Source organism: Montipora capricornis, chromosome 1 (assembly GCF_036669925.1).
Source record: "Montipora capricornis isolate CH-2021 chromosome 1, ASM3666992v2, whole genome shotgun sequence".
Taxonomy (NCBI): domain Eukaryota; kingdom Metazoa; phylum Cnidaria; class Anthozoa; order Scleractinia; family Acroporidae; genus Montipora; species Montipora capricornis.
In genome coordinates this window covers 19,049,858-19,072,871 of record NC_090883.1, presented here as the reverse complement: position 1 = coordinate 19,072,871, position 23,014 = coordinate 19,049,858, and the positions used below count along the sequence as shown (strand labels likewise).

General features: G+C 39.0%; 2 protein-coding genes and 1 long non-coding RNA gene across 3 annotated transcripts in view; 2 read left to right on the top strand and 1 right to left on the bottom strand.

Moving 5' to 3' along the window:
- Nucleotides 1-2,390: 2,390 nt before the first annotated feature.
- LOC138019896 (uncharacterized) lies at nucleotides 2,391-5,868 on the bottom strand. Its single transcript, XR_011126264.1, has 3 exons — nucleotides 5,749-5,868; nucleotides 3,988-4,068; nucleotides 2,391-3,488 (listed from the first exon to the last, which is right to left on the bottom strand). It is a non-coding gene; the product is annotated as an uncharacterized lncRNA (long non-coding RNA).
- A 2,133-nt stretch (nucleotides 5,869-8,001) lies between these two features.
- LOC138059866 (putative ankyrin repeat protein RF_0381) lies at nucleotides 8,002-12,447 on the top strand. Its single transcript, XM_068905513.1, has 2 exons — nucleotides 8,002-8,028; nucleotides 9,942-12,447. The coding sequence occupies exons 1-2, from the start codon at nucleotides 8,002-8,004 to the stop codon at nucleotides 12,264-12,266; spliced, it is 2,352 nt and encodes a 783-aa protein (XP_068761614.1). The 3' UTR covers nucleotides 12,267-12,447.
- A 10,452-nt stretch (nucleotides 12,448-22,899) lies between these two features.
- The window catches only part of LOC138052134 (uncharacterized), a 2,957-nt gene continuing 2,842 nt past the window's right edge, over nucleotides 22,900-23,014 (top strand). The window contains exon 1 of the mRNA XM_068898513.1: nucleotides 22,900-23,014. This exon is cut by the window's right edge and continues 352 nt beyond it. Within this exon, the coding sequence (XP_068754614.1) occupies nucleotides 22,900-23,014 (115 nt within the window).

The following is a 23,014-nucleotide window of genomic DNA, read 5'->3' as shown; positions in this document are numbered from 1 at the left end:
ATGTGGGAATGTATTCTCCAAACCCTGTGGAAGTGCCACCACTACACTATGGAAGCTAAGGGGAAAAGCGAACAAAAAAGTTGGCGAAGGAAGCTGAACTTAGACTAATTCAAATCCCTAACGGTTCACTACTCGTAACGACAAAATACTCATAATCCCCACCAGACAACCAGACCCAGTCCTCTGGTCCGTGCTAGCAAAATATCTATTTCTGCCAATTTCGCAGGCTACAAGTGTCAGAAATGTCGTTTTTAAATACATTGCACGTATGTATAAAGTTAAAGGATCTGAAGTAACATTATGACACAAAATAAAAGAGATTTTTTTTCCTGGCGAGGAAAGAAACCATAGGGGCTTATTACTATGAGCTCCCTTCCTAACTTACGACTATAAATGAAATAGAAGAGAGACGAAATTAGATAGAATTACAAATTAAGATAAAAAGGGAGATTCATATAAAGAACAGAAAACAGAAAAGCCTTAAGTTAGTAAAAATAAACTTTTGAACGTTCGAGAGCTGAGATGAGTACATTAGAACAGTCCAATCGTAACACAGTACATTAGCTGTCCATTGCACCCTAGAACTGGAAGGAACATTCCGTTAACCAAGGACGCCAAATAAGAAGATCAGAATCGTATTTCAATAAATTACAACAAATTCGAGCTAAAATGTAAAGTAAAAGGTCCGTCAATGCTCGGCCTTAGTAGAAATCAATAGAAAAATTACAAGAAACGACTCAGTAAAATTGTCTACACACCTAGCTCTATGACTGCGTCCGTCGTAGGCAAACAGTTCACAAGTCTACGCTTCTTGTTATCAAATGGGCCCTTTGCAGCTGGTGATCACATGGTACAAAAGCCAACATCTAAAACAAAGAAAATTCAAATTAAGTTGCTTTGTTTTACATGTTCCTGTGTGCAATTTCCTCTCCAGTATGGCATTTTTTAACCACGTGATCGCCAGCTGCAAAGGCCTTATTGTACACGGGTTAGCAACTTGTCAGCTTGAATGAGTCAAAACAACTGAAGAACTCTATAACTAACGTGGCTTGCGCAAATGAGACTGAAAGAGGCACTCATGCTAAATTTGCGGTTTTTTTGGTAAAAATCTAATTTAATGGTTTACCTCACACATACAACATTCCTGACAACCCACTGACAAGATCTGAAATATATTTATTGCACAAAGAGCTATTCGTATTTAGTTTTTGGCAACTTTATGAAGACACCGTCTCCAAACTTGAAAAAACTGGCCAGTTTTTTCAAGGTTCAATTCACTTCCATTCATGGCAGCAAACAACAACGAGTAGCTTCAGTGCACTTAAATTGCTATTGGCAACAAAAGTAAAGCCATGGTTCGCACAATGTTGGGAAGGTCTTGAATTTTAGTACCCGTCTTGAAAAGTCCTTGAAATTGTTTGAGGTCCGTGAAAAGTACACAGTAATTTTTAGAGAGTTATTTAACTCCAAAAATGGAGTTAAAATTTTAGGTTCAAAATAACTCTTTTTTTGGAGTTGAAATAACTCCTAAACTGGGGTTAAGTTAACTCTTCATATAGGGTAGTTTTAACTCTTCCTGGAGTTATAAAGACTCCAAAATGGAGTACAAAGTTTAGGTTCAAAATAACTCCTTTTTTGGAGTATCTTTAACTCCTCAATGAAACTCCAAAACTGGAGTTAATACAACTCTTCAAATGGGGTTATTATGACTCCAAAATGGAGTATAACTTTTAGGTTCAAAATAACTCCTTTTTTGGAGTATCTTTAACTCCTCAATGAAACTCCAAAACTGGAGTTAATACAACTCTTCAAATGGGGTTATTATGACTCCAAAATGGAGTACAAAGTTTAAGCCCCATTTACACGAGCAATTTTTCCTTGACAAGTTTTCCTTGACAAGGAAAATTTGCTCGTGTAGATGGGGAATAGTGGACAAATTTTCCTTGTCAAGGAAAATCTGGCATGCTAGCTTTTCCTTGACAAGGAAAAATTGTCAAGTCTGAAATTTGCTCGTGTAGATGGACAACAAGGAAAATGTGACAAGGAAAACTTGTCATATTCTTCATTTACACTACCAAGAAAAACTTGTCAAGGAAAACTTGTCAAGGAAAACTTGCTAGTGTGTACAGTCGGCAAGTTTTCCTTGACAAGTGGACTTGTCAAGGAAAAATTGCTCGTGTAAATGGGGCTTTAGGTTCAAAATAACTCCTTTTTTGGGTAATTTTAACCCCTTGTTTTTCAACTCCAAAACTGGGGTTGAAATTACTCGAAAACTGGGGTAAAAATCTTCTGTTCACAATAACTCCTTTCCGAGGGTCATTTCAACTCCTCTACTTTAACTCCAAATCTGGGGTTAACTGCACTTTTACAATAGAACAAAGACAACATTATTTCTTGTACATCATGCAATTTACTGGTAGAACATTCCAAAACAAATTACTTACACATAAGCAATGATTTAAAATTTTGAAATGCCACATTAACAAATGAATTTTGAATGCATGAGACAATGTTTCATGTTTAAAAACTAACCTCTTGCTTATCAATCGCTTACTACTGCATTTTATATACCATGAACAAAATGGATCTTTCCTCAATAAGCATCAACTCTTTGTAATAACTGAAACCTTGAAGAAATTTATATTGCAATAACACTACAATAATAATTATTTTGAAATGTCATGAATTAAATGAACAATTTTTTCTCAACATAAAATATTTACTCCTTGTAATAAATTCCTCAATAAACATTAACTCTTTGTAATAAATACTAACTGAAACCTTGAAGAAATTTATATTGCAATATTACTACAATAATAATTATTTTGAAATGTGATGAATTAAATAAACAATTTTTCCTCAACATATAAAATATTTACTCCTTAATTGCACTAAATTTCTCAATAAACATTAACTCTTTGTAATAAATCCTTACTGAAACCTTGAAGAAATTTATATACAGTTTTCATTAAGTTAAATTCAGTACAATATAGTGTAAATGACAAACATGGACCTGTACATGTATTATTACATCTGTTGAAAAGTAGGCTCTTAAGAATTTAAAATAACTTCATGGTTGATCGGCTTCCAATGGCCATCAACAGCTATGAAGACTATTAAAAGTAATTATCGGTTGTAAGGGTATGGAAGGAAAATCAAGGTGGTCACTTACACCCGTCCTACGAAAGACTCGAAATAAATTTGTTGACTGCCACCCTCTTTTTAGCAGCCTGAGGCTGATGTTTCCCTAACAATGTCTGACAAAAAAGATAAGCATTACTGGCCTTAGCTGGGTATGAAATGATAAAAACAAAAAAGGATGCCACGACGAGGCCCAGAGAATTCGCAAGTGAGGTCCCTGCACCTAACGTGAGGACCTCAACTCCTTCCACACCCACACACAGTAGATTGAGACACCAAAATTCCCCAGAGCCAACTATTCTGGGGAATCTACTTTCTTCTATAGCTTTATAAAATGAATCCTCTTCCTGCAAAAACAGACAAAATGTATTGAGACCTTGAATTGCCACTGACAGTCAAGTTGCAGGAACCTTTATTTTAATCATAATCATTAATCTTGGGGTTACATTGTGTCAACTGCCAGTTCCAATGAGAAATAAAAGAGCACGTACTGGCTGCATGATAAACTGTACACACGAGTTGGCCATTTGGCAGTTCAGACAATAAATAATGTAGAAAACAAGCTTGCTCCATGGTCAGTATTTCCCAAAGACAATCATCTGTAGACAAGGTATAATTAACTCTTAAACTCTCCCATGGATGGGATAAGACAATTTAAACCTGCATGTGTAAGTTGAAAATATTTTTTTTTTAATTACCAACAATGAATAATAATTGTATTAGGATTAGGAGACAAGGGAAATTAAGATTCAACCTAGTTTAAATTTTTTTTACCTGAATTTGATTTTTTCCTAAAACATGAACATGTAATTTCTACAGGGGAATTAAAAGTGAAAATTGTATTACCATGGAGATCTTTGGAGAGACTTCCTCCTCCTTCTTTCAGAAGCCTGGGCAATATTACCACAGCAGCAGCCTCTTCAATTCCTTGCAACAAAGAAAAATTTAATGCTTTAGATTAGAACATTTTGGTTAATGCAGTAATGGGTACATGGAACTATTTCAGACAACAGCTTTGAGGCTGGTTTATACAGTGACATAGGCATAAGCATAACGATGTTTGCACTGTTACTAACTTGTACTTATGCTTATGTCAGGGCTTGAAATAATTTCCTGGCTGGCGCCGGTTAGGTTGTCCGGACCCGATTCTGTCCAGACAAATGCACATTACGTCAACGGTACACCAGCCTTTAAACAAAGGCATCAATATTTTAGTGTTAAGTACCAGAGTATTCAGAGACATCAATAATTTGGTGTTAGGTACACGAGCATCCAGGGAAACAGGTTTGCAAATCTTATCATGTGTCTACAGTTCATGTCATAAACAACTGCACCAACTGATCTACATGTACAAATAAAGGGGTCGATATGAACAGAATTTTAAAAATTGACATCCAAGTCTTAAGAGAAGTTATATTCAGTAAATTCATCATAAAGTTTGGAGCATCATTGCAAAATGTGCAAGAGATCATGACATGGCTTTCATTGTCATAATTCATTGTGCAAATTTTTAGGAGTCTTGGATATGGTGTATCTCCCTGTTTCAATGTGAAGTCGCTGATTCCCAAAGGAAAATTTATTTACAGTGTATAGCAGACCTGTGAAAGCTTTTTTGTTTGAGTGCAGGAGTGGCAGCTGGAGCTTATTAGAATTAAGGATATAAACTGTATTAGTTATTTTTCAGTAACATGGGCAGGGGCTTCATAAAGGGCCGGGCTTCAGGCAAATTGGCTGGCTGTAAACAAAGTTTTGCTCGCTGCCATGAGCACATGAAGGTACCTTTCACTCAAAATCATCGACCTTGAATTATAAGCTAGTTCCTTATCACAGAATTGTCACCCACGAAACCTGACATTCTTAGAGGGAATGCTTGGCTTTATGGCCAAATGCATGCAAATAATCTGGTTGTTACAATTTAACAGGTAACGGCGTTAACTTTTGGCCTTGAACAGACCCATAGCCTCTGACGGAAAACAGCCAGTTTCGCCCTCTGCCGACGGTTTTGCCCCGTTCGCGTTCGCCAGCAATAAATATTGCATGGAAAGGAAATATTTTTAAAAAGTTTTAAACTTTTGAATTCCGTTTAGCCTCAAGTCGAAAGTGAATTAAATGGACAGTGAGACATCTTGATTTCAATAGTTAGCACCTCCCATGCAAGCAGAGGTTTCTTTCTGGCAAGTCTTTTAGCATGTATGACGTCGTTCGCTTATCTTGTATTTCGCACAGTCGGCTCGTTTACCTCCCCGAGAGAAAGTTTCTCTCAAGGAAGTAAGCTGGAATAAGCCGACTACGCAAAATACAAATAGAAGCGAACGACTCCGTAGATGCTAAAACACCTCCCATACAGAAACCTCTGCTAGCAGGGTAGTGAGCATCAAACTCACTGTCCATCATCTAGAATTGACTTAATGCAAGCAATAGGCCTTTAAGTACCAAGAACTCAAAATCATTCTATTCAAGTGCTGAACAATAAGCTTTAGTCCTACATGTAACCTTTTCATTAACTTCACAATCGAAACGGCATGCATGCTTATCTTACATTTCATGTAGCTTTTGTAGGATTAATACAGATTTCGACAGAAAGAGTTTGCATATTGTATAACGTACCTGTTGAAGAGTTATTTTCCACTCAAAGCTGAAAGGAACCTGGAATTTACCGAAAGATCGACTGACCCAAACCTTGCAAACGAAAACGAGGAATACGTTGGTGATAAAAGTCGCATTGTCCGCTTAAACCTTGATCACGTGGTTTGTCACATGACTGTCAAAGAACAATGATCTTTTGAGCTTTGTCGCACAGCATGTCGCAACAACGAGGGAAACCGTGAAATAAGCTTGTGGGAAACAGAAATCAGCGAGCGCATCAGTGATAGCGTATCGCTGTAATCTTTGTGTTTCTCTAGAAGTAAGTTACAGCTGTAACTCTCCTTGCAAAGCCAATAAGTAACCTTTGGAGAATGCGTTCTGTTTAGAGGGTAAAGAGGAATTGATACTAATTCCACTAACTCTCCACTGGTAGATTCAAAGTAACTCTACGAAGTATTGTCTCCTAGACACGAGATAATTGGAGCATGCAGAATCAATTAGTTAAAACTCTAGACAGGTGAATTACGCCAACTCTCCAGTCAGAGTTAAAGTAACTCTACGGCAATAACTCCCATGTCAAGAGTAAAACCAACTCTCCTTTCAGAGTTAGAGTCACTCCTTTGTAGTTACTCCCATATGAGAGTTAAGAAAACTCTCCTTCTGGAGTCAAAGTTACTCTCAGAACAGTGAATTATACCAATTCTACTGACAGAGTTAAAATAACTCCCATGTTAAGAGTAAAACTAAGTCTCCTTTTGGAGTTACAGTAACTCCTTTCGCGTTACTCCCATATGAGAGTAAAAATAACTCTCCTCCTGGAGTAAAGGTTACTCCAAAATAGTGAGTTATACCAACTCCACTGAGAGTGTTAAAATAAAACCCATGGTAAGAGTTGAACTAACTCTCCTTTTGGAGTTGCAGTAACTCCTTTGGCGTTACTCCCATATGAGAGTAAAAATAACTCTCCTTCTGGAGTAAAAGTTACTCCAAAACAGTGAGTTATACCAACTCCACTGAGAGTGTTAAAATAACACCCATGATAAGAGTTAAACTAACTCTCCTTTTGGAGTTACAGTAACTCTTTTGGCGTTACTCCCATATGAGAGTAACAATAACTCTCCTCCTGGAGTACAAGTTACTCCAAAATAGTGAGTTATACCAACTCCAATGACAGAGTTAAAATAACTCCCCTACATTGCTATCAAATTAGAGTTAAAAATAACTCCTCAATAGTAGTTATATTAACTCCAACCTAAAATTTAACTCCAGAAGGTAGTTAAATTAAACTCCTTTTGAGAGTTGAAATAACTCCACAAAAATAACTCCATCCTTATGGGTTACATTAACTCTACTTCGAGAGAAAATAACTCCTTTATGGAGTTATTTTAGCTCGAAAAAAAGTAACTCCACCATGAGGAGTAAAATTAACTCTACTAGGGGAGTTATTATAACTCTCTAAAATTTACTGTGTACTTGATTTCTTTATTAGGTCTTGAAAAGTCCTTGAAATTCTCAAATTTGTTTATGCCACATCATTTTCTGAGAAATTAAATTATTTTGCCAACGAAAAGTTGGCCATTTATGACTAATAAGAAGCCATAAGCGATTACGGTGAGAAACTTCTAGGAAAAAAACGCAAAGGCGTACATGAAGCGAAACTGCATCTTCACCGCAATTTCATGCACATTGCACCAACCTGTGGGTTGTCCGCCACATGTTTTGCACCGTGTAAATAGTTTGGTTTCTCTGTTCGTTTTCAATTTAAATGGTTAAGTGATCCAAACTGTACCTGGGTAAAAGAATTTAAAGGCGACAAACGCAAGGCTATGTGTTGTGTTTTCAAAAAGGTGATCAACATTGAACGCATGGGAGAAAGCACTCAAAAGTCTCACATGATTGGCGATAAACATAAAATAACACTTGTACAACTTCAAGTTTAACTCAGTCTGCGCTGGTCGGTATATTTTTACCCAAAGAAGTTACTTCAAGTTGTGATCTAAGGTCAGAATCGGGTTTCAGTCGTACGGAAGCGAATAACGCTCAGAAAGGCAGCCAAAGAGAGGCAATTTAGAAGGCTGCTATTAAAAACATCATCATCATCGATCTCTTAGTAACATTTTTATGAACAATATGATTTTTCTATCTTCAAATACTATTTCTATACTCAGATGCAACTTCAAGTCATGGCCAGTGACTGTTGTCCTTTTAAAAAGTGTTATTACAAAATATTACAGTATAAAATGTGACCCACCGTGGTCTATTTAAAATTCGCAAATGTCTCCATTGAGTGGGACCAAGAATGTCAGTTTATTGAAAACTGTAATTTGTCCTTAAAAAGTCCTTGAAAAGTCCTTGAATTTCGTTTGCCTTAAGTTGTACGAACCATGTAACGCGTTATTTTTGGTCTTCATTGATGTAAAGACGTGTTTTAGCGTTCTGAAGTTTGACTAAAATAGCGTCAATTTTCCCCTTGAAATGTAAATACAGCGCACGCAAAACTCAGGTAGTAGCCAGAATGGGGGGCCGGGGTCAGGGTCGGGGTGTCTTTTTTTTCCCAATTATTTTTGTTTCATTTTTTCCTGTCCTTCATTTATGGTGGAAATTAGTCAAAAAAAATTAAGGAACCCACGAAAGGTATGAGAGCTCTTGAGGGACACCTTAGTTTTTTTTCTAAATCGGACTTTGTGTTTTAAAGTGAATGTTGGTTTTTGCGAGCATCTAACTCCTAAAACCGGAGTTTGTTTTTCTAAATTAAGAGAATTTTCCAAATTGCTGAAATTGGAGTTTATGGAATATACACCAACTGCCAGAGACACTGAAGACTCGCTGAGCTCCACACTGTAAAATGGCATTGTAATGTTTACTTCGTAAAACAAAACAACAGAATCACAGTTCCACGATGGTCGTCACGCAGTCACACAACGTTCTCATTTGCTTGTTTGTTCGCGTTGTTGTCAATGTTGAGGCCCCATTAGGGGGGGTCTGAGTATCCCGTATCCCATTAATTTTTGGCCAAAATATCCCGTATCCCGTTAATTCTTATTTGATTCTTTTAAAAAATGATAACTTCGATATCCCAGAATCTTTTTAAAAATATCCCGTATCCCTTTAATTTTCCGCCCAAATATCCCGTATCCCTATAATTTTTTACCCAAATATCCCGTATCCCGATAACCCCTAATAGGGCCTCAATGTTGTTGTCCGACTTTACTACAAACGGTTTGTAGTAAAGTCAGAATCGCACAGGAACTTCCTGGCCAATTCTATTCCGACGTCAAGGGATCGAATCCAATTTTACGATAAAAAACATAACATTGAGTACAATTTTACGAAAACTAGCAAATAAGAACGTTGCATGAAGACCATCGTGGAACTGTATTGCGGACGTTTTTACGAACTAAACATTAAATGTGGTTTTAAAATATGGAGCTCAGCGAGTCTTCAGAGTCTCTAGGAGTTAGCATGCATTCCCACAGAAACTCCAATTTCAGTTGGAAATTCTCTTAATTTCGAAAACCAAACTGAAATGCCCCTTCAGGGGCACACAACGACAATCTTCGGTGAAATATGTGTTCGGGAGAGTTAAAATGTTCTAAGAATTTCGGTTCTACGTTGCCAGACGGCTACAGATTTCTTTACTAAAACATCACCTAAAAGATTCGCAACCTAGGAAAATTAGTCCCTTACGTTTTCGGAAGGCCAATTTTTGCAATTTTTGGCGTTTAAAAAGGTCACCTGGCAGTTTCGGATGAGCAAATGGTTCGGTTGGAAGTTCCTAGAAGATAACGTTCCTCAACGTTCAGCTAGCAATTTCTGAAATGAAGATACATGTACCATTCCCGAAAAATTTCGGACACTTCAATTTTCAGCTAAGATATCCGAAGAGATCAAATTTTTCAAGGTGATAACAACATCTCTGTAGACAGTCTTTATACATTACAAGGAGCCTAGACATGTCTCTGAAAGGCTTTTGGCTTAATTTGCTCGTTGGGTGCCCTTGTCCCTTTCGTGGCTTCCGTATGTTCCTGAAGGAAAGAGTTTTCTAACTGAAATAGAGATGGTCAACTGAGATGCATGAATCTCCCATAAAGGAAGAAGAGGGGGGCTTTTTTCAAAAAGTCTCATCCAAAGGAAAGGCTTCCATTGGCCTCGTTATCCCGTGGGGTAATGCAGTCGTTACGAAGTGATTTGATATTTGACACGTTTTGTTGCAGCTGAGTCTCAGGACATTTACAAAAAGGGCTTTCTTACGCACGGACAGCCATTCAGGGTTTAATCTACTACAGGCAGCTGTCTTACAAGGAGACTATGACATTGTTGACAGAGCAAGTACCTATCTAGAGAACTTTGTGGAAGAGATGAAATCTGAAACAATAAGTAATAAGGCGTCCATTTTCTGCGGCAAATCAGCAGTTGATATTCTATCAGCCCTTGATTGCAGAAAACCAGGTCATGCTGATATTGAAAAACTGTGGCAAAGATTGGTTGCGATTGACGAAACACTAAGCGAGCTGCACTCATGCGCAATGAGCGGCGATGTAGAAAAGGTGATTGAGCTCGTTTTTAATGATGGTATTGATGTCAATGTCGCTGCAAAGAGCAATATCACACCATTGCTGTTGGCAAGTCCGATGTCCTCTGGTGTGTTAATCAAGACCCTGATTGATCTTGGGGCAGACGTAAATGCTCAAACATCCCCAGGTAAACAAGGACCTTTGCTTTTTGCAGCATCTGGCAATAATTACATGGTGGCTAGATTGCTTTTGGAGCATGGAGCTGATAGGAATGTTAAGGATCATTGGGGGAAAACGCCTCTTCAAAAAGCAGTCACGCAGAAGAACGTACCTCTCGTCGAGCTATTTCTTGAAAACAAGGCGGATGTGAATATTCAAGACTGGTTGGGAGTAACACCTTTACATAAAGCAGTCACGCAGAACGATGTACCTCTTGTCAGGCTATTGCTTGAAAACAAGGCTGATTTGAATATTCAAGACCAGAAGGGCCGAACACCTTGTCATATGGCAGTCACACAGAAGGTCATGCCTCTCGTTAAGCTGTTGCTTGAAAACAAGGCGGATACGAATGTTCAAGACCGAAATAGAAAAGCACTTCTTCATGAAGCTGTCACACAGAAGGACATAACTCTCGTCAACCTATTACTTGAAAACAAGGCGGATGTGAATATCCAAGACTGTTCGGGAGAAACCCCACTTCATAAAGCAGTCACAGGGAAGGATGCAACTCTTGTCAGGCTATTGCTTGAAAACAAGGCTGATTTGAATATTCAAGACCAGAAGGGCCGAACACCTTGTCATATGGCAGTCATACAGAAGGTCATGCCTCTCGTTAAGCTGTTGGTTGAAAACAAGGCGGATACGAATATTCAAGACCAAAATAGAGAAACACTTCTTCATGAAGCTGTTGCGCAGAAGGACGTACCTCTCGTCAAGCTATTGCTTGAAAACAAGGCTGGTGTGAATATTCAAGACGGGAAGGGAGAAACATCCCTTCATAAAGCAGTCACGCAGAACGATGTACCTCTCGTCGAGCTATTGCTTGAAAACATGGCGGACGTGAATATTCGAGACCAAAAGGGAGAAACATCTCTTAATAAAGCAGTCACGCAGAACGATGTACCTGTCGTCAAGCTATTGCTTGAAAACATGGCGGACGTGAATATTCGAGACCAAAAGGGAGAAACAGATCTTCATAAAGCAGTCACACAGGAGGACATAACTCTCGCGGATTTGAATATCCAAGACCGGCGGGGAGAAACCCTTCTTCATAAAGCAGTCACGACCAACGACGTACCTCTCATCAAGCTATTGCTTGAAAACAAGGCAGACGTGAATATTCGAAATAAGTCGAGACGAACGCCTCTTCATAAAACAGTTGCACTGAAAGACGTACCGCTCGTCAAGCTATTGCTTGAAAACAATGCGGATGCCAATGTTCAAGACGTTGGGGGAGAAACAGCTCTTCATAAAGTCACAACTGAAACTAAAGTCACACTGAAGGACGTATCTCTTATCAAGCTGTTGTTTGAAAACAAGGCGGATTCGAATATTCAAGACTGTGTAGGACGAACATGTCTTCATAAAGCTGTCGTGCAGAAGGATATGCTTTTCGTCAAGCTGTTGCTTGGGAACAAGGCAGACGTGAATATTCAAGACCATCAGGGACAAACAACTCTTCATAAAGCAGTCATGATGAAGGACGTACCTCTTGTCAAGCTGTTGCTTGAAAACAAGGGGAATGTGAATATTCAAGACGGGAAGGGAGAAACAGCTCTTCATAAAGCAGTCACGCAGAAGGATTTTCCTCTCGTCAAGCTATTGCTTGAAATAAAGGCGGATGCTAACATTCAAGACTTGCAGGGAGCAACGCCTCTTCATAGAGCAGTCATGCAGAAGGAAGTACCTCTCGTCAAACTGTTGCTTGAAAACAGGGCGAATGCGAATATTCGAGACCAGTCAGGAGCTACACCTCTTGGTCTATGCGCTCTTTATGAATTGAATCTGGATGCAACGTCAACCTGAAGAACAACAGAAGAGAGACGCCTCGTGATTTTTGGGAGCTTTAGCATCAACGACGGCAACGAGAACGTTGTCGTCAAATGTGAAGTGGCGTTATTGTAATCGCTTCGCGACTATTCCAAACAATTTAACGTGACAAAAGGTGTCACTCAATTTAGGAGAGAAAATGAAAATTTATCCTTAAGTGCTGATGTTCTCCTTGGTCATTTCACGTTGCTTTTTTGCTGACGACGGCAAACAAATAGACACAAATGAAAAGATTCACGTGCAGAGCGTGCAAAACTATTGCTTTTGCTCACTAAGGGCGCATTCCATTGACCGTATTCTGGAATAGGAATACATGGAATAGAAGTTAAAACTCCTTTGTTTTTGCGGAGATTCATATTAATATTGTCAAACATCTGCTAAAATGCCATTTTAAACATAGCTTTATTACCCTTGTTGCTGCAAAACGCCACACATAGTGTTTTAAATCATCACTACACGTATTCTCATTCCGGAATAGGGTCAATCGAAGGCACCCTAAATATGCAAATTTGTGACATTCTCGTTGTCGTCGCCGTTGTTGTTGCTTAAGCTCCCTATTGAAACTTCCAAAAGGTAGTGAGTGGACTAAAGAACCATTAGCTGGTTATTCACAGTAAGATGAAAGCCTTTACACCACGTGGGGGATTTCCCCCCAGATGGCAGGAGATCAGTGAAGTAGAGCTAGAATCACAGGGTGAGATAAAGGCAGAATATCTATTGCTGCCTCAAAGTTGTTGACTACCTCTTGGCAGTGCGCATAGCTTAGAAGAGAATGTGTGAAAGGCTGAAGAGAAGTGGCCGAGCAAAGGGGTCTTGATGAATAAACATTAAGAGTTGCGAGAACAAAAGGACGCAAGCTATGAAATCCTGGTTAATGTGAATTTTTGTCGCGGAATAAGCAATCTCGTGCGTTGAAATGTATTTATTGATCATATTCGCTGATGAATTTATCTCAATTGATCTGAAATGCCTAAGTCTTGCTGAGCTTCGTCCTTAAACAAGTGCCACGTCAACCAGCTGTGAAATTTGGTTAGGCCGGTGTACTCTTTCAGGTACACGCGGAATACTGAAGGTCCGTGTCGAATACAGGTCGTTCCGCCCCACAGTATTCAGTGAACCCTTATTTCACGGGTAACTAATAGCCTTAACCATAATTGTTTATCACTAAAATAAGTGCTTAGTCTTAATCATGGAAATATATGCTTCGGCACAATAAGACGTGGGGCGGAACGACCGGTTACCCCCGTGTCAGAATGCAGCTATTTCAATAGCTTACGGGATTGGTTAAAGCAAACAATAGGCACAAACAAATATCAGATACAGTAGACCCTGAGCATCTGATGAATAGCGCTTATGCCAGTCCATTGGAATTAGTGTGGAATTTGGAAAAGAAATGATTGCCGTTCGATCATTTAAAGTCACATTTGCATGGGCATGCTTCTTGACGTTTGATGCTGTCCTTTAAGATCCCATTCATATGAGAACAAATCGACCACGAGATAACACCAATCTTTCGCAATGAAGAAAGGCCCGCTAGTACGCGGCGTCCACGAATCCTACACACTAAGACAACCACTCGCGCTCCAACTTTTTTGTTCAGGTCCCCAGCTGGCGACTAATGGGGAAAATTTGATCACCAGATCATAAATTTTGGTCGCCAACTTTGCATGCAAGGAAAGTCATAATTATTAAATAGCACAAAAAACAGCACGAGAAAGACCTCTAAAGCCATTGTTGTTTTCGGCTTTGTCTTTAGTTTGGTGATGGTGTTCTTTAAGGTTATTTGAAATGGAACGAGGCACAGTCCGTGTTCTCCATAGCAAGGCAAAAATGGGTCCTTTATCCTTGCTTTTCATCTCTTCAAAACATAGTTCTTTATTCTCCTACAGCTTGCGTGGCAAGATACTTAACCTTTATTACGAGTAAACGCAATACTGCAATTGCTCGGCCTAGGCCCCCACACAACCAAAATGCTCGTACCAGTCTCCGACCGAGATAAAATAACAGGAGCGGCTTGTATACAGTTTCTGTAGCCTCTATAATCAGAGGAACTTGGTTTCTTAACGTACTTTTCAGCTTATATTTATGGCCATTTATTAATCACCTTGTGCAGTCAATTTTGCAGGTGTTCGCTTTCTAACAGAGCGGACAAGTTCTTCAACCCACTTTACGTTAAGGGTACAGGTTGCTTTTTGAAGGTTCCATACAAAGTTCAAACTCATTATGCAATGTCCAAGTTCATTATCAATATATTATCAATATCAAGCTAGTTCCGAGGAAGTCCTTCGGTAATTTGGCTAAATCAATGTTTTCAGCATTCACAACTGAAGATGGATTTAAATTTTCAATTAACCTTCTTGCTGAATCTTCGTCTTCCGGACGCAAAATTCACGTAACCGGCAAGAAGCATACGGTGTTTAAGTGCGCCCACGATCCCATGATGCCGCTGAAACAATATGGCGCCAAGTAAACGTGGTGATCAAAGTGTCGAAGTGCATCTTGTTTTATTAATTAACAATGAGAGAAACCGATTGCAGAATACCCGGCCCACCAAATGTTCTACTTGAAAAAGCTGCCACCGCGATCCGCATTGTTCAAGGGCAAGACGATCTCGTGAAAAGTGTAGTTAACCGAACCGCAAAATGAAAGCTAAAATTTTAGGAGAGTGCTTAGACCTAATCAATGAAACGAGCACTTAGGCTTAATCAGTAAATGAATCCTTTCTTCTTCACACGATCTCGTGAAAAGTGTAGTTAACGGAACAGCAAAACGAAAGCTAAAGCGATTGCAGAATACCCGGTTTAGGAACAGAGTTGTTTATATGAATATCATTTTCTGTCCTATGCCACTGCGGACAAGCAGCATTGTTAGACACGACTGCGGGACCGCGGTGGCAGCTTTTTTAAGTAGGGCATTTCGTAGGCCGGGTATTCTGCAATCTAGCCCCGGGGAATTTTTGTCACTTACTTGTGATTCATATTCCAGTCAGTGCGTAAACATTACGATAACAGACACGCAGGCACGGTTCCGGATGACCTTAGCAATTGCTTTAAGGTGTTGAAGAAATGCCGGAACAAGTTTGATTGTCTCGTTAACGAGATGTTACTCATTAAAGAATTACGACCGTGTTTAAGTGTACAATCAGACTCAATTTTCGCAAAGGTGTTTGTCTAACTTATTCAAATTAAATAAATGACTTTGAACTCTTAAGCCGTGTTCGCACTCAACGTTGATTATGATCAACTGAGGTATAACTCAGGCCATTACACTCCATTCAATTTTATTCAATTATGGTTCTGATCACATCTGCGAAAATTCAAATACAATACGCAGGGTAACCTCGCAGTGTGAGGCAAAATGGCGCCGTATCGCGTGGTTGCCGCGATTATCATCACCATTATGTGCTTGACGCGAGAAAAGAACCAAGGATAGCTTCCGAGAATAGAAGAGACAAATCCAAACCTTCGCTCCCTGAAGCGATTAGAAGTTTCGTCTGTTCATACCACCACGTGTTCGCCATTCTGTTCAATTACGCACTGTAATTACTTCAAACAACCCCCTTGAGGTTGTTTGAAATTATTATAATCCAATCATAATCAAGCGCTGTAATTAGTTGATGTGAATCCACTTCATATTCAATTCGATTATAATTCGATCATAATCGAGGCCTAGTGTGAACACGGCTTTAGTTACTCTTGAAATCGCATATTTAATTTAGTTTCCCTTGACAATGGCGCCAAGTTGTCGCCGAAAAGTCGGACTCTTTTATTGTTAGTTGTTGCCTGTACATGTTTATCTAAATCACTGTTGATTAGGATTCATATTTGATTATTAACTGCATGATATGCTGGTAATTTTAGTCATTTGCTAACTTTCAGAGTCTTGTATTACTATTAACAGTTAAGAATAAACTGACTTACCAGACAGAAAGTGCTCTAAAGCTTTTTTTTTTTTCATAGTAGTTTCCTCTTTTAAAGTTTCTGTGTTTATTTGCATGGTTTTCATTTATATTATTTTCATCAACCTTGTTTAGAAATTATATAAAACCATGATTAACTCAAACTCTTTGTTTCCCTGAAAACCCAGGGGTGATGGTGGCCTTACTTGCGGTTATTACCAGTCCTTAGGTTAAGTAGGCTCGATTTCCAGCCGTATTGGGAGCCCGCGTTACTTGCCCCAAACCACGGCTGGATCACTGGTCTGCCTATTGTATTTTTGGACCAATCACAGCCAAGCCTGCGAAAATCGATCCTACAGGTTAAGCCATGGCAATCAGAAGTGCTTTGAACATCAACGTATCTTCCAATTTTAGATCATTGTAGTTAGTCTGACCAATCTTAACAACTCTTGAGTTTTATCTGCACAAAATATTTGCTCTTGTTGTTGTTGTTGCTCTTGACATTCTGAAGTAGGCTACCCCAGTGTGCAATTCTAACCCTAACAGTGAGCAATTCTCTTGGTTGAAGTTGTTTGAATGATTGGCTATCAATAAGGAGTGCCATTTATCCTCAACCTCAGAAGGTGTTTTGGAGTTTTGTTCTAGGGTAGCTGGGGGATTTAGTTTTGTGAAGTCATGTTCGTTTTGTTCTCTGTTCACATCAGCATTTTTGTAGGACAAATGGTAATACAATCCTGAGTGTCTTTTTTTTAAATTTCTCCAGAGTTTTAAGAAAACTATTAGATAAATTGATTCTGCATTTAGACAGGCCATGTACTACTTGAGAGCTCATGGATGAAATATCTCGTTTCAGCCAGTCACTGTTTTCATCACTTACATCTGTAACTACAAGTTTTTTGTTTTTTTTTGATTGACATGTCTTGCTGATTTTGCGTTTCTAACATATTTGAATCTGATATGAGCAGCAGCCTTCAAGTTAGTTTTTGTCTCTTTCCTTTTTTTTGAATTTGGTCGATGCCACTTGGAGCGAACAACAGCCCTATATTCCTGTCACGGAGATTTCATGTACCGATTTGTTTTTAGCAAAAGTTTTCGTTACAGTGGTTCCAGCAGAATCTTGAACTAGATTTTAAGACGCTATTAATGAAGAAAGAATCACTGGTATATCGATTAGAGAGGCACGGCATTCATGGAAACAGGTTTTATTTATATTTATCTATTTAATGTTAGATTCTAAATAATTAGTGATCGTAATAATTAAATTTTAGATTTTACACAATTAGTCATAATAATAATAATAATAATAATAATAATAATAATAATAATAATAGTAATACCAACTTAATTATTGTACCTGAATGAATTTCACTGTGGATAAATAAATTGTTGAGGGAGGCGCGGTGGCCTCATGGTTAGTGCGCTCGACTCAGGATCGAGTGGTCCGGGTTCGGGGCCTGGCCGGGGACATTGTGTTGTGTTCTTAGGCAAGACACTTTATTCTCACAGTGCCTCTCTCCACCCAGATGTATAGATGGGTACTGGCGAATTTAACGCTGTGGGTAACCCTGCGGTGGACTAGCATCCCATCCAGGGGGGAGTAGAAATACTCCTAGTCGCTTCGTGCTACAGAAACCGGAGATAAGCGCCGGCCTGATGGACCTTCTAGGCTCGTAAGCAGACTTTACCTACCTACCTAAATAAATTGTTACATGACATTAGAGATTGGATTTTCCGCGAATAAGACTCCTGTATGAGCTTGATGACCAATCACAACAGCGTCATAACGTCACCAAAATGGAACTGCCTTTTTTTTTGCGGAAAACGTAGTCTGAAAATAGATCGGTCTGTAAAAATGCCGCGACATCGGCTTAGTATGGGAGTTCTTCACTCCTAGTCATGGGTTCCTATTGAAACATTCGCCGTCAATGTTCCAGTCGAATTTGCAACTAACGTCAGAAGATCGTCTTCCCCTGAAAGACCTGAAAATGCCATCAAACTGCTCAACCTACGAGGAAGTCAATGGGAAAAAACTTAACTTCCACAGTATTAAAGCAATCAAAGGCCGCGATGCGGAACTTAATATGGGAGAAAGTGATAATGGACTAGCATCACACTAGGTGATGCGTTAAATTTATATCAATTGCTCTATGATTCAGGTTCCCTTTTCAACATTTCCTTAATTGGATGGAGACCCTTTCTTCAGCCGTTGGCATTGTGATGGTCACAGTCTGACCACTCGAATCTGGGACAGTGGTGAGAGCCTCCACTCTTGGTTCAGGTGACAGAAATCTCCACGGTTTGGATAGCTAGCGATCGCATACGAACCAAAACCCTCATTACCCCTTCCTTTGAACGAAAAGGCTTACTGCGCAAACCAACAAACATCCCGTAAAAAGTCGAGGAGTAGAATATGGACAAGGGATTCTGTGTCTCCAATAGGAATTGTTATGGGACAGTTCTTTAGCTAAGTCCAAGTTCGAAACATAGAAAGTGCAATTCAATGGATAAATCAGAAACCTAACAGACAAAAGGCTGGGAAAATTCAAAATATCTTTCAAGAAGAGTCCACTTGCTATCAGCGAATTATGAAAAATCAGTCTGTTGAAATTCTATGATAAGCGGCAGCCGTTAAAAGTACTTTATTTATTATATAGATACTGATGAAATACCAGGATTTCTCCCTTTACTAAAAAATCATATCTTCACCGCGCGCGGTGAACAAATCATTTTTATCTTTCACATGTTGGAATATAGGTGTCGTCATGGTAACGAATACGATTAGCCAATAACAAGCGATCTTCGTCTTCATTGTAAGATACTTTTGTGCTTCAGTATAATTCTTCTCTACTACATTAACATTTTTATTGCAAAATTTTACATTATCATGATTTGCTTTTCATAACTTTCATATCTTCTTTCATATTACGCAACATGCCTGTTTTAGCGGTTGGTGACCACTTTTTCATCATTTTGAAAATGAAAAAAACAAGTTGTTTTAAATCTGGACATTTCATCAATACCTATATAATAAAAAGAACATTACATGGCCGCTTGGGGATACGAATTTCATCTTCTCGTGCTGAAAGTATCTCTCCCTCGTTCGCTTCGCTCACTCGTGAGAGATACTTTCAGCCAGCACTCGAAAATAAAATTCATATCCCCGCGCGGCCATGTAATATCCTCTATTTATTATATAGATACTGATGAAATACCAGGATTTCTCCTTTTACTAAAAAATCATATCTTCACCGCGCGCAGTGAACGTATCATTTTTATCTTTCACATGTGAGGATATAGCTGTCGTCATGGTAACGAACACGATTAGCCAATAAAACGCGAGCTTTCAGCACTCAAAGATAAAATCCGTATCCCCGCGCGGCCATGTAATATCCTCTATTTTTACTATATTATGTAAGCAAATGTTGCAACAACAAAAAACTGAGTAAATTTTGCATAACTGAGGAATAAGCATCATTTATAGGTCTTGTTTCAATCTAGATGCGATACCATGGTAACAGCCCGCAGAGCACATTGATTGTCAAAATATAAACCTTCTTGGTGGCACATATCAGTGACGAAATTTGAGCTTCTACGCAAAAACTAGGAAGTCATAGCAATATTTCTTGTAGTTCTTATTTATTTGCTGTCGCGATGTATGTATGCACATTTCTTCTTGATCCACCATTTTTAAACTTTGTATAAATAGACATTTCATCTTTAAAGTTATCTGTTTGTGGGCGTAAAATACGATGTAGTTCTAAAATGATATGAAGATCCTTAATATACGAAAGAAATTTGAACTACAGATGAGCATTAGTCGTATATATCGAATGCTACTTTGGAAGTATCGAATGGGAAGTGTGAAAATTTTAGGCCCGAACTGAATTTGGAAAGCAGGCCTTTTGAGATACTGGTGGTGTCCTGAATTAATTGACATGAATGTGAAACTTACACACTATCGTCACATTTGGCACTCCGTAGTTATGCATCACGAGTTGTCGTGTTCGGGCCTCAGTGTCAACCAGGCACAAACTTCTTTTAAACTACTTAGCCAAAAAGTGAGCAAAACAAGGTTAGTGAAAGGAAAAGTACAAAAGATAACATACAGAAAAGCAGTGCAAGAAGGGAACGGTGGAAACTTACACGAGAGGTGCTCCAGTAAGGCGTGAAACTTAAAACAAAAAGCACGAGGTTGCAATGGAGTGGGCACTGGGAATAAAACCGCCGGACTGGAAGTTGGTCCCAGGCCACGTGAACTAACACAACGATAACACCAGCGACGCAGGCACAAGCGCAAAGCATGAGAGCATTTATTTCACCGTGAAAACGGGGTTGATGCAAGCATAAGCACAAGCATCAATGTTTTTTTCTTTTCCTTGTGCTTGTACTTACGCTTGCGTTCACTTGCGTTGTGTGAAAAAGAAACACAGCATAAGCACAAGGAAATTTGTTACGTCTGGCCAGATTCCCCACGTCTGAGCATTTCAACAAAATGGCGGATGCCGTGGTTAATTTTGATGCTTATGCCGACGTTCGCTTTCACTCGCATTAACTACTTATGCTTGCGCTTGTGCTTTCGTTGCAAGTGAAAACCAGGTTGTAACAAGAATCGAACAAGATCATTGCATCGTCATAGGAATCATCAAAACCAAAGTCATGACTTGGAGCGAACAACAGCCCTATATTCCTGTCACGGCGTTTTTACGGACCGATTTGTTTTGAGTAAAAGTGTTCATTACAGTGGTGCAATTCAAACCAGAATCTCGAACTAGATTTAAGACGCTATTAATTAAGAAAGAATTCCTGGAATAACGATAAGAGGCACGACATTCATGGAAACAGGTTTTATTTATATTTATCTATCTAATGCTAGATTGTAAATAATTAGTGATCGTAAAATTAAATTTTAGATTTTGCACAAAATTAGTGATAATAATAATACTAATACCAAATTTTTGTATTTTAACTTTTAGTATTTTAACTTAATTATTGTACCTGAATGAATTCCACCGTGGATAAATAAATTGTTACATTACATTAGAGATTGAATTTTCCCCGAATGAGACTCCTGCATGAGCTTGATGACCAATGACAACAGCGTCACAACGTCACCAAAATGGAACAGCCTTTGTTTTTTTGGTTTTTTTGCGGAAAACGTAGTCTAAAATTAGATCGGTATGTGGAAATGCAGCGACATCGGCTTAGTATGGAAATTCTTCGCTCCTAGTCATGGGCTCCTGTCGAAACATTTGCCGTCAATATTCCAGTCGAATTTGCAACTAACGTCAGAAGATCATCTTCCCCTAAAAGACAATGGGAAAAAACTTAACTTCCAAAGTATTAAAGCAGTCAAAGGCCGCGAGGCGGAACTTTATATGCGAGAAAGTGATAATGGACTAGCATCACTCCCAGGTGTTGAGTTTAATTAATATCAATTGCTCCATGATATAAATTCCCTTTCCAAAATTTCCTTAATTGAATGGAGATCCTTTCTGCAGCCGTTGGCATTGTGATGGTCACAGTCTGACAACTCGAATCGGGGAGAGCAGTGGGAGCCTCCACTTTTGGTTCAGGTAACAGAAATTTCCACAGTTTGGATAGCAAGTGATCCCGTACGAACAAAAACCCTTATCATCCCTCCCTTCCTTTGAACAAAAACGCTTACTACGCAAACCAACATACGTCCTGTAAAAGGTCGAGGAGTAGATTATGGACAAGGGTTTCTGTGTCCTCAATAGGAATTGTCATGGGGTGGTTCTTTAGCTAAGCCCAAGTTCGAAAGGTAGAAAGTGTAATTCAATGGATAAATTACAATCTGGAAGGTGACATATCCAGCGTGGCGTGACAGATAAATCTCGTAGATAGCGTTTTGCACGTTTTGAAAAATCAGGGAAAGATAAATAAGTGACATTATTCATTATTTGAAATTGTTCTTTTGATACTTATCAGACTTGACAACAACAAAAATCTCCTTTTTTTCATCGGTACCAATGCAAATTTTCATTTTACAATTAATTTACGTGTCATAAACAAATTAACTTCAGCACGGGCTGCCCCAGAATAACCATGAGGGATAAAGGCGCCAAGCAGTCATCTCACGGCATCGCCCATCACCCAGACGGTCAACGAAGGGAAAGATGAAAAGTCGAGGATTGATAATTGAAGTCCCTCGAATGAAAAATAACTTCATTGAGAGTAAGGAACTAAAATAAATAAAGGACATTACATGGCCGCGCATGGACACAATTTTTTTCTTAGAGACTTGACAACATCGGTATCCACAAGAGTCTTCCCGTGGACAATTAGCCCCAATATGAAGAGTCTTCATCTATTCTGGATAAAGATAGTGTTTTCTTAGAAACACTTAGAAGTTAAGAATCAAAGAACTCTATGAACCAAGTCGTGAATGTGGTGTTACAGTAAGCTAGAGGTTCGTAATGGTTGATACCTGAGAATTGGCTGAAGTTTTAACCTTTAGCTGAGAAATGACGATTTCGTTTACTGTCTAGCTTAGAATAGTCTCCCTCGCAGCCGTTTTTAGTGTCGTCACGCAACGCTCCTCCCCACAAACGGCTGCTCACATTCGAACAACATTCCTTTCTGCCACTTCAACCTATCATCATTCGGGTTACAAATGTTGAGAACTCTGCGCGCCAAAGTAATCTAACCAATCATATTGTTTGTTTCATCTTGGAGTTCAAAGCTATCAAAATGGCGACCTTTGAAGAAGCGTTTGATGTTGTTAGTAATACATTTAGAATTCCTAGCTTAAATGCGCAGCAAAAAACTGGAATTAGGGAAATAGTTGAGGAAAAAAAGGATGTAT